A 12,668-nucleotide genomic window follows, 5' to 3' on the forward strand; every position below is an offset into this window, starting at 1 on the left:
TATTTGAATCCTATTCCTAACCCACCACTCCCACAGCCTACCCCTAACCCACAAAATGATTATTTTATTTTGTTACAGTAGGAGTAATAACTACATATTGATTGCCATTTCTACACTTGTGTAGTCTTTCTGGTATATGTAACTATAATCAGTTCAGTAAAAGGTATTCTAAAAAAATAAAATAAAAATAACTACATGTTGATTAATGATGAAAAGATACCAGTCAAGAAACAGATAACAGAAGTCCGCTGAGCACAGGAACTAGCAATCAAATCATTTGTGAAGTGATAGGGTCAAGTTGTCAGGTAGTGTGGGAGGAAGAGAATATATTACGTACATTTCTGGGATCATAGGACAGGTGGGTGCCGGAAAAGAATTTAACTTTTTTTGGTGAAAAGGATATCATTTCATTTTCAATTGCGTCCTTGAAATTGGAAGTGTGATCTTGGGATAAATTGGTTGAAAAGAGTTTTAAATGTATTAAAGTGGAGTTTTGTGTTAGATATCTGTGCAGATATTGCGATTCAGTAAGAAAACTGGAATGGTGAACAATTCATAAACCTATTTTGATATTTTCAGGAAGCATCATGAATGAAGTGTCGGTTCTCCGCCTTCCCGTGGAGGATGACGTAAATGAAGTGATTCATGGCTTGGACGAGGAGGCCCTGAAACACAGTGACAGCCGTCTGCCTTTTCAGGTAACAGGGCAAAACTGGACACACAGTACGGAGAGCCAAATAGCCATATGACTGGCACAACAGTTTGTGGGGTGGGAGTCTGCAATGGCAGCTACAAGTAGTGGTTTCAACTTTCAGGTAAAATACAACGATATCTTCACTGATATGCACCATTAGTGAGAAATTCCTACGTGAAATATAATGCAAACTGTTCCAAAAGGGAGCATTATAAAGAAGAATATAGGTCTATTTTTCAAAGTAGACACTCCGGCCTTCATGCTACAGAAAGGAGGAACAGTAGTGGCTTCCTTGTTGCATTGCTGAGAGCCGAGAAAAGAGGAGCTGAGGTGTTACTATTTTTGTTTGGAGATATGAGGATTGCAGGTATCGGGGAATTCAGATTTATTAAATGTTGGTTTTGGGGTCAGACAGTTGTTTGACTATGGCAAACAAAAAATGAAATACACGTGAGCGCAATTATCAGTAACAAATAATTGAAACAATAATCACCTTATAAGTATTGGATCAAGGTGAATGGACCTCTTAACAACGGTCACAGGGTTAGTATGATAGAAATGTTAGTAGTGTGTTTCCACAGTCTCCATGGGTTCCACTCATAGGGAACATATATTGCATATACATATGGAGAAAAAGAAAGAATAACAATAATGCACACCTTTTGTATAAAGGTTTAAAAGAATTTAATACAAATGCACTCACAAACATAAAAGGATTAGCAGCATGTAACAAATAGGATGCTCTGGTTACAGAGTAGAAATACTCAACGGTCAGGTCTTCCCAGCACGGATATCGGGGTCCGGATAACCCGTCCTCTCATGCACGATCACCGTCAGCGGTATCCTAATCCACAACCAGTCCTATACAAACAGCGCCACCATTAGCTTAACGCGTTTCGTATCAAAGCGGATCCTACCTCAGAAGCATATGGTGGTCCAGTAAATATGTCCATATAGTTATACCCCTATCTATTAACATACATGTGTAACAAATGGATTCATTTCAGCGCCGGTGATTGACTTCCGTGTTGTCTACATCCTCTTCCGCATTATGCGTTCCACTAAGCGTTCCATATGTCACGTGACCGAAACTTCCGCCTTCGCATGCCGATCATCATATGACAGGACTTCCTTATTTTGCGCTCCACTTATATTCCACACGGCGATATCCACGATTAAGACTTCAATTACACTCCTGATTACAGATATCGCCGTGTGGAATACAAGTGGATATTAAGAAGATTGTTTTAGAATTTAATAAACTTAATTGAAGAGAGGAGTTTTCAGAGAATGGTTAAAGGTTTGGAGACACCATTAAAGTCTTGTTGTACAAGGTAGAGAATTTCCCAGAGTTCTGCAGCCTGAAAAAGTTCTATTATCAGGAAGGGAGACGTAATAAGGGGGTCATTCTGACCCGATCGCATGCTGCAGTTTATCGCAGCGGTGCGATCGGGTCAGAACTGGCAGAGGCAGCCACTGGGCGGGGGAAGGCGGAACGGCAGCATTTGGCCGCCGTTTCGCGGTCCGGCCAATGCAGGTGTGGCCGGACCGAACGGGGGGCAGGCCACAGCGGCTGTGTGATGTCACACACAGCCGCTGCGGGCCGGGCAGCAATGAGTAACTCCTGGCCAGCACGCTAAAGCTGCGCTGGTCGGGAGCTACTCTTGAAGTGCAAAGGCATCGCCGCTGTGCGATGCCTTTGCACTTCTGCGGGGGGAGGGGGGGCAGCACAGACATGCAGGGCGGGGTAGCCCTGTGCTGGGCGTCCCCCTGCATGTCAGTGTGAATGATCGTAGCTGTTCTAAATTTAGCACAGCTACGATCATCTCGGAATGACCCCCTAAGCGTGGATGAGATTTTGTACGGAATGGAGCCAGATAACGCATAACACATAAAGCCAGATCTACAAAAAATACAAATGCCGCTGTCCCTGTCCTTACATGGCTGCTGCAACAATGTCAGCCCAGCGCTAATCCACACCACTGCCACCTGGGCCCTCTTTCTGTCTGGGCCCAGAACTGAAGTTCCGGCAGTCTTTCCCTGTTGATGGCCCTGGGTGCTGTGAGGGGTAATGTGCTGTGAGGGGTGCTTTGCTGTAAGGGAAGAGGTGTTCTGTGCTTTGATGGGTGCTGTGAGGACAGAGGGTGCTATGCTGTGAGGGGTGCTGTTCTGTGATTTATTAGGGGTGCTGTGCTGAGAGGGGTGCTGGGGGAAGAGGTGTGCTGTAATATGATGGGTTCTGTGAGGGGTGCTGTTGTGTGATGGGTATGGGGTGCTGTGCTGTATTTTATTATTGGTGTCCACGTATAACTAAGCTTGGCGGTGGGATTATCTGCTATGGGGCTCTAGATAAATTCTTGCCCAGGGCACCAATTTGGCTCTGACAACCATTGTAGGGAGCTACAGATTGGAGAAGCAATAGAAGAATGTTAGTGCAGCGTCTGCATTCAAAATACATTTTAGGGCTGAAATTTTAGTTAGGGGGAGACTGGTAAGGAGGGAATTACAGTAGTCAGTGCAGAAGATAATGAGAACGGTTTAGTCGGGTGTAGTATGTGATGCCGGCAGTCAGGCTCCCGGCGGGCAGCATACCGGCGCCGAAATCCCGACCGTCGGCATACCGACAGCTGGGCGAGCGCAAATGAGCCCCTTGCGGGCTCACTGCGGGCGCCACGCTGCATGCAAGGTGGCGCACTACGCGCGCCACGCTATCTATTCTCCCTCCAGGGGGGTCGTGGATCCCCAAGAGGGAGAAAAGATGCCGGCGGTCGGGATTCCGGCGCCGGTATGGTGGTCGTCGGGAGCCCGGCCGCCGGCAACCTGAAGACCACCCGTTTAGTCTAGCTACTGCATTCAAGATACATTTTTTGCCTTGAAAAAGGAACCATAGGAGTTCCTTAATGTCGGCGCTAGGACCCTTTACCACTGGAGGAGGAACACCATACCAGTTAAGGACACAAGATCTGGGAGCCTGTGCAGGGTACAGTATGTCCGGACTACTCTGCAGTCTTTGAAACCTGCTGCTTCTTTCCCTAATCTCCGGTAGGACTCTATTTATTTCACACAGTGGGGGTAATTCCAAGTTGATCGCAGCAGGATTTTTGTTGGCAATTGGGCAAAACCATGTGCACTGCAGGGGAGGCAGATATAACATGTGCAGAGAGAGTTAGATTTGGGTGGGGTGTGTTCAATCTGCAATCTAATTTGCAGTGTAAAAATAAAGCAGCCAGTATTTACCCTGCACAGAAATAAAATAACCCACCCAAATCTAACTCTCTCTGCACATGTTATATCTGCCTCCCCTGCAGTGCACATGGGCCCTCATTCCGAGTTGTTCGCTCGCTAGCCGCTTTTCGCAGCAGTGCACACGCTAAGCCGCCGCCCTCTGGGAGTGAATCTTAGCTTAGCAGAATTGCGAACGTAAGATTCGCAAAATTGCGAATAGAAATTTCTTAGCAGTTTCTGAGTAGCTCGAGACTTACTCTGCCACTGCGATCAGTTCAGTCAGTTTCGTTCCTGGTTTGACGTCACAAACACACCCAGCGTTCGCCCAGGCACTCCCTCGTTTCTCCAGCCACTCCCGCGTTTTTCCCAGAAACGGCAGCGTTTTTTCACACACACCCATAAAACGGACAGTTTCCGCCCAGAAACACCCACTTCCTGTCAATCACCAGAACGAAGAAAAAACCTCGTAATGCCGTGAGTGAAATACCAAACTTCTTAGCAAATTTACTTGACGCAGCCGCAGTGCGAACATTGCGCATGCGCAGTTAGCGGAAAATCGCACCGATGCGAAGGAAAATAACGAGCGAACAACTCGGAATGAGGGCCATGGTTTTGCCCAATTGCTATCAAAAATCCTGCTGCGATCAACTTGTAATTACCCCCAGTATGCAATACTGCTTTTGCTTAATAACACGGTTTTAACTGTGTTCAAATTGCTGCATTTGTGTTTTAGTCACTTGTCATTTCCTAAATTTTACAACTATCAAGTTTTATACATTCATATACTGTGGCAACATTCCTACTCAGCCCACCCACAGTTTGTTCACTTGCTCGTGCCCTCTGGCTTTATCGCGCCATTTATGTTATTTTATTGGTATTTTAATGTGTATCCCTGTGAGACCTATTTATTTTGTGTCAGTCCACATATCATCAAATAAATTTTACATTGATAATACTGATCCAGTTTTTTAGCTACAGAGCAGTGCCATTCATATAGCACACCTACATTTGCTCGTCTAAAGTCTACAAAATTTTTTGGGGGGGCATAACCCACATTGATACATTAGGCTAGCTTACACCCTGTGAAGCGCCCAGGAGTTTTGTCACTTCACAGTCCCTTGAATGTTTAGTTAAGGTTAGGCAACAGTAAGGTATACAGAGATGCAGAAAGAACAATGGGGGTCATTCCGAGTTGTTCGCTCGTTGACGATTTTCGCTATACTGCAATTAGTCGCTTACTGCGCATGCGCAAGGTTCGCAGAGCGCATGCGCTTAGTTATTTTACACAAAAGTTAGGTATTTTACTCACGGCATAACTAAGCTTTTTCATCACTGTGCTGATCGTAGTGTGATTGACAGGAAGTGGGTGTTTCTGGGCGGAAACTGGCCGTTTTATGGGAGTGTGCGGAAAAACGCAGGCGTTCGAGTTGTAAAACGCAGGAGTGGCTGGAGAAACGGGGGAGTGGTTGGGCAAACGCTGGGTGTGTTTGTGACGTCAAACCAGGAACGAAAAGGACTGAGCTGGTCGCAATGGCTGAGTAAGTCTGGAGCTACTCAGAAACTGCTAAGAAATTTCTATTCGCAATTCTGCTAATCTTTCGTTCGCAATTCTGCTAAGCTAAAATACACTCCCAGAGGGCGGCGGCTTAGCGTGTGCAATGCTGCTAAAAGCAGCTAGCGAGCGAACAACTCGGAATCACCCCCAATGTTTTGGGGGCACATTTGTATTAATTTATAAGATGAGGCTAATATAACATATAACTTTTACTAAACACTCTTTAAAATATTAACTGAACTTAATAGTTTATGTGTCATTAGTAATTGCGACAATGGTTTATTGCAGGCCTTGAGTCCTAGGGACGGAGTTATTATTTATTACCAGTTATTTATATAGCGCACACGTATTCCGCAGCACTGTACAGAGAGAATATTTGCCCATTTACATCAGACCCTGCCCCAATGGAGCTTACAATCTATATTCCCTACCACATGTACACGCACACACATGCTAGGGTTAATTTTGTTGGGATCCAATTAACCAACCAGTATATTTTTGGATTGTGGGAGGAAACTGGAGTACCTGGAGGAAACCCACGCAAGTATGGGGAGAATATACAAACTCCACACAGTTATAGCCATGGTGGGAATCAAACCCATGACCTCAGTGCTGTGAGGAAGTAATGCTAACCATTACACCATCCGAGTTAAAAGTAATAGGCAACTATATTACTTGGTGTACATGCCTCTCTCTGTGTGTCAGGTCCAGTGTGACTTGGCCACACTGAGCGTCTTTGTAGTTCAAAATGAATGCTTTATTTGCATGATTAAAACACATAAAAACAACAAAAATCCATAGCTTGCATACTATTAATAATTTGGTGTGCGACATTTGTACATCTGTGTGCAAATATATATGTGTAAAAAGGCTTTAACTCATGCCAAGTCCTGTTGGGCTTCATTTCTGACTTTGTACGTGTGTAATACCAATTCCTATGTGGTTAAAGTCACAGGCTAGCATCTCTGGTACACAGTGAGCTGTGTCTACAGTACGACGAAACTAAATGTGTATATTCACCCATATTCCTAGTTTATCCCCCGTGACCGAGCCATCCCTCTTCAAATACTTGGCTTCACAGCCATTGCCATGCTTTGAGTCTTTTGTGATTCAGACTTCGGATGCTTGGCTGGAGCAGATCTTGAGATTGGAGTTTTAAAGATAGATGGATAAATATAGTTCCTGCTTATAAGCTATGGGTAAACTTTAACTAGCACTGGGCAGTTCTCGGAGAACCAGAGCAGGGGCACGGAGTCTAAACACGCCAGTGGTTTTCGCTAGGGACCCGCACAAGGGAGTTTGGGCTTTACTGCTTCCAACGTGAAGGTCACGGCCACCTGCCTTTGTCACCCATAACTAACACTAGAGGACTTTGACAGAACGGTGAGGCAGGAAACTTCACTCCCCCGTCACTGCCCACCCCCCCCCCCCCCGCCGCCGGGTCGCCCGTATCCGCTGTCGGGCAGCTCGGCGGCGCATCTGTCAGTGTGTAGGGCCCATTAGATGCAGGACAATTAAAGACTCTGGTGTAGGTTCTGGATTTTTGGTTATGTATCGGACTAGAACCAATGGCACAGAGTATCGAACTGGAACCGATGGCACAGAGTACCAGACTGGAACCGATGGCACAGAGTATCGGACTGGAACCGATGGCACAGCGTATCGGACTGGAACCAATTGGAGCCAGGTGGTGCAGCAGGATAGAGATTTGCACTGAAGTCACTGAGAAGGATGAGAATCCACAGGCGCTTCACAAGATACATGCAGCTACGATGTGGACATCATTGCACTGGCAGCTTGTGACTCTAATTCAGTCCCCATTAAACCCAGAGGTGGTCAGAGATTGGTTGCTGCGATCAGCTGAACAGCTAGCTGGCTTTGATTAGCTGAGAACTGGTCACATGGCGGTGCCCAATGCCCAGGTTTTGGAGGGACTCTGGTATGGAGGATATAGGCCTGAATGCAGAGAAAGGAGAATGAGCAGAACGCTGTAGAGAGCTGGAACCAGAGACTGCATGTCATGCTGGGATTACTGTAAGGACACCATAGCAGACTTCACTGCTGAATTCAGGACTCTGCAGATTACACAGGAGAGCTCACACAGGTGGCTAATTAGCAGCTAGCAACAAATATTGCAACTTGTATGCTGAACAAACCTCCCAGACAATAAACACAGCCAAACAGAATAAATTAGAATTGGTAAACTGGGCTAAACCCAGTAAGCAGGAACACTGTACTGCAGACTGTTGGCAGAGGTAAGTCATGATAAGCTACTAAGACAAGAGGAACAAATGGGCCCTACACATTGACCGACATCACTGCACGATATGAACGATCTCGTTCATTAATGAACAAGATAACGTTCATATAGTGCAGTGTGGAGGCACCAGCGATGAACAATGCGCGGCCCCGCACTCGTTCATCGCTGGTGCCCCGTCGGCTGTGCATGCAGGCCAATATGGACGATCTCGTCCATATTTGCCTGCAGTTCTATGGAGCTGTGTGACGGGGGAGTGAAGTAACTTCACTCCCCCCGTCACTGCCTCCCCGCCGCCGGGTCGCCCGTCGGCCGTATCCGCCGCCGGGCAGCTCGGCGGCGGATCGGCCAATGTGTACGGCCCATAAGTCAGGATCATGACAGCCATCATCATTAGTATATATATGCACCTGCCCAATCATGTGAAAACAGGCATAATTACACGTACATACAACTCTGCATAGCTCGCGATTCCATTAACAGTCCCTTTACTAAATTTAGCCTACATGCTACAGCCCTTTAACCAGCAAGTGGAAATACAACTGAGTTGCCCATGGCTTTGGTTAAGTTGGATACATCTTTAGAAGCTTTAAACTATGCCATAGGTCTGCAAACTCAGTCCTCATTACCCCACACAGTGCATGTTTTGCAGGTAACCCAGCAGGTGCACAGGTGTATTAATTACTCACAGACACATTTTAAAAGGTTCGCAGGTTGGAGTTAATAATTTCAGTTGTGATTCTCTGAGTAGACCTGCAAAACATGCACTGTGTGGGGTCCTGAGGACCGAGTTTGAGAACCTGTGAACTAGGCTGACCATATTATCCCTTTAACCTGGGACACTCATGAATTACACAGGTTCTGTGGCTGGCTGACTAGTACTACAAGCCAGCATTTCACCTGGTTTTAAGCAGCCACAGAACCTCTGTAATTTCTGAGTGTCCCAGATTATCAGGATGTCTTTGTAGTCTTAACAATAGTAAAGCATAGTAGTCAAATATTCAGAATCTCCAGGGACAGTACCCATTATCTGGGTGAGATTCAAATGATATCTCATGCCCAATTTCCTTTCTAAAATGATCTCTGTTATCGTGCATAGTGCTCCCATAGTAATCAGGTTTAGCTGTGTAAAGGGTTGGGTGCCTCGCTACTCCAGGGGTAGCAAGCTGAAATAATGATACCACTCCCCTGAGGGCAGAAACAGAATGGGTGTTTAAAGGGTTGAAAAGAATTGAATCCCACCCTATATGTATAATAATGTTCACTAAAGTTGTCATGATGGGAATGACAGTACTCCATGGTCTGCTAAGACATTATTGGGCTTGGCACGCCTGGGAACGCTGGCTCACCTACAGTGTGTGCCTGGGAAATATTTTTGTAATGTTGGTAACTATGGGGGTAATTCCAAGTTGATCGCAGCAGGAATTTTTTTAGCAGTTGGGCAAAACCATGTGCACTGCAGAGGAGGCAGATGTAACATATGCAGAGATAGTTGGATTTGGGTGGGGTCTGTTCAAACTGAAATCTAAATTGCAGTGTAAAAATAAAGCAGCCAGTATTTACCCTGCACAGAAACAAAATAACCCACCAAATCTAACTCTCTCTGCACGTAATATCTTCCCCCCCTGCAGTGCACATTGTTTTGCCCAACTGCTAAAAAATTTCCTGCTGCGATCAACTTGGAATTACCCCCTATGAGTAGAGGAATATTCTCACACATTATTGTGACATCAAACCCTCATCAGTAAACAACGTGATACCTGCCACAGCATTCCCATTTTAATAAATAAATCACAGTGTGAAATACATAATATAGGGAAGTGTTTGCCAATTGGTTTATTGGAGTTATTTAGGTAACTTTGACTCCATAATGTTAATTTAAGTGTACAGCAGGTTCTGTTGTAGCATAATCCAATAGTTTTTTTTACTTTATTTATATAGCACATCACATACCATGAGAGGAATAAACAATTATATATATGAAAGACTTGCATATTCAAGGAGGTGATCACCATGACAGGACAGAATTACACTTCAAGAGGGATAGGTGCTAGTGAGAATGAAGTTGGCAAAGCATAGTTATGCTCATAATGGGGGAGATGTACTAAGCCTTGAAAACTGATACATTTCACAGTGCTAAAGTACCAGCCAATCAGCTCATAACTGTCATTTTTCAAACCCATCCTGTAACATGGCAGTTAGGAGCTGATTGGCTGGTACTTTATCACTGTGAAATATATCACGTTTCAAAGCTTAGTACATCTGGTCCATAGAACCAGGGTTTGTATGAAACAATACCTTCCCGTGGGGAGGACAATGTATAATGGTTGAAGTTTAATGTCAGACAGCATTTTAAAACATTTGTAGGTTAGAAATAAAAGTCTTAGCTGATTTTTGAGGAAGTATTTAAGTTAGAATAGAATATTACACAAGGAAAAACATAGGAAAATGACACTCTTGCCCTAGTCCATGCTTATGTTATGCTTTACGTTTCCCGATGGCTGATTGGCAACTGCATTGTATCAATTTTTTATTTGCTTTGATACGCTTTAGGGGTGTGGTATAGAAGACCTACATTCATTAGATTTACAGTCATTAGGTCAACTCCATGGGGTTGACAGACAAAAGGTCGACATGGACAAAGGTCAGCATATGAAAGGTCGACATTGGAAAAGGTCGATGGGTACAAAAGATTGACTGGGTTAAAAGGTCAACATGAACTTCCAGTTCCGGTTTATGGTGGGAGGTTGCTAGGCGCTGAGCTCTGCTCTCAACACCTCTGGGACGCACCTTTACAAGGCTATCTTAGCCCCTCTTAGCATCTGGCACACCTCTCTAAAGAGGGGTACACACAGAGCGATGTACAGCTAATATCTAAGCAAACTGACAAGATTACTTAGAAATTAGCTGAACATCGCTCCGTGTGTAGGGGTGCCGGCAACAGCGATGCGCAGTCCCGCGCGACGCTATCGCCGGTGCTAGATTGGCCTGCATGCAGGCACAATCTTGCAGGTCGCTCATTTCACCGCTGGGTGCAATGAGCGGCCCCCCGTCCGTCCCTCCCTCGCTCAGCGCACATCGCGCTGTGCTAACTGGGGGGAGAGATGTGTGCTGAGCGTTCTGTGCTAGACCGCTCAGCACACATCTCTGGGGAATTATCTCCGTCAGTACGGCCCTTAAGTCTCCGGTGCACACTATGGACCGTGGGCGCCCAGGAGTCTCTTCTCCTGGCATGGCAGGAAAAACGCAGCGCGGCTGGCAATATGGCGCCGGAGTCCGGCCCTGATCCGGTCTCCCCTGCCACTAAGAAAGCAGCTCAGAGGTAGATGCCTCCCTGGCTAATGATGCAGGACAAGCAGTGGATTCCTCAGTTACTTATGGCGATGTGGTGGACGCCATTAAGTCCACCATGGCTCCGCTCCTCTCACAGGCTGTCACTGACATCACTCAGCAGCTACAGAAGCTCACACAAAGGGTGACGCGTACTGAAAATCAACTTACTCCAGCTGTGCATAATATAGATGATATAAAGCAAGTGAAAGGGCTTGCAACAGATTACTACCAGATCTGGAATAAGCTTGACGATTTGGTTAATAGTTCCCAAGGTAACAATATTAGACTGGTAGGTCTCCCTTAATCTCTGGTAGGTCTCCCTGAATTTGTTAAAGGGACTTCTCTCTCACATTGTATATGTAACACACTACCCTCATTGTTGGGCATTGAGCAGGATTGTCGGGATCTTGTCATAGAAAGGGTCCACAGAGTGGTTCCTGTACCGACCCCGAATATACCCTGCCCTCGGGTTACATTATTCAAGTGCCTCAATTACATACACAAAATGGCATTTTGGTCGGCATCCCACCATGTGAAAAATCTACAATGGGAAGGCCATAAGCGCTTCATCTTCCAGGACCATTCAGTGGAATTGACTCGGGCCCGGAAAGCTTTCTTGCCTGTTTGTTCGCAACTAGTTGCTGAGGGTCGTAAGTTTGGCTTGTTTTACCCAGCCCGCCTTCACATTTATGATGGATCTTCCCACATGGATTTTACTTTGCCAATGGATGCCACGGCCTATCTTCGTGAGCACTCCCATTGTACCAGGCGGACATTACTGATCCCCCCAATGGCTGCGTACTTTCTGTTTTATGATTCCCGATACTTGATATTTGTTCTTCCACACTGACTCTCCTGTTCTCATGATTCTTCTGGTCTAGAAAAGCCCTCTACTCGGAAATAGACAGTCCCTTTTCCTGTTGTTCTCCAGATGCCGTGAGATAGTTTTGTGATTTCTTTGCACTGCATACCTGTTATGTCTTCTGCTGCTCTTCTGTGCTTATGTTTTTCTTTTTTCATATCTTTTTGGTTTTATTATCAAATACCATTTATATTTGTTTCTTTACGTAGCTATGGTTTTCTGTTGATGTTTATGTCCTGGGGTTTTGTATTGTTCTCCCATCATCTGGACCAGTTCTTCCTTCGAATGGTAGTCTCATATTCCCATTACATGCTATAGAGAAGCTCAAAGTCACTTTCATCTCTTCATACAATGCATTTCAGTATTGTCGATGTGACTGATATAATCATGTATAAACCTGATATAATCAGGAGACCGTAAAGAAGACTACAAAGAAGACAAGATAACCCTGGTAGGGAGCACTCTTATCTGAGGTAACAAAATGAATTAATGTGTATTAATGAAATAATCTTAAAATTACAAATTTTATTAGATATGCCTTAAAAATTTAAGTCTACACAGTCCGTGTGAATTCACTAATAAATATGTGATCATTTGCGAAAATATATTGAGAGATATGGTCTTATCTAGATGACCTCAGTCAAAACAATTCTATATGTTCACATCCGTCTACGTAATAATTCCCTTACCACTGGTGTGTGGCTAAGTAAGAATATGTTAAAAATTGGACAATGTGACCATC

The 12,668-nt window shown here is 45.0% G+C and overlaps 1 protein-coding gene across 1 annotated transcript in view; it reads left to right on the forward strand.

The window, feature by feature from the left end:
• Positions 1–587: 587 nt before the first annotated feature.
• The window catches only part of LOC135050696 (protein LBH-like), an 85,402-nt gene continuing 73,321 nt past the window's right edge, over positions 588–12,668 (forward strand). The window contains exon 1 of the mRNA XM_063957100.1: positions 588–698. Coding sequence (XP_063813170.1) covers positions 588–698 — 111 coding nt within the window. The remainder of the gene's footprint in view (positions 699–12,668) is intronic.

This window comes from Pseudophryne corroboree, chromosome 2 (assembly GCF_028390025.1).
Source record: "Pseudophryne corroboree isolate aPseCor3 chromosome 2, aPseCor3.hap2, whole genome shotgun sequence".
Lineage (NCBI taxonomy): Eukaryota > Metazoa > Chordata > Amphibia > Anura > Myobatrachidae > Pseudophryne > Pseudophryne corroboree.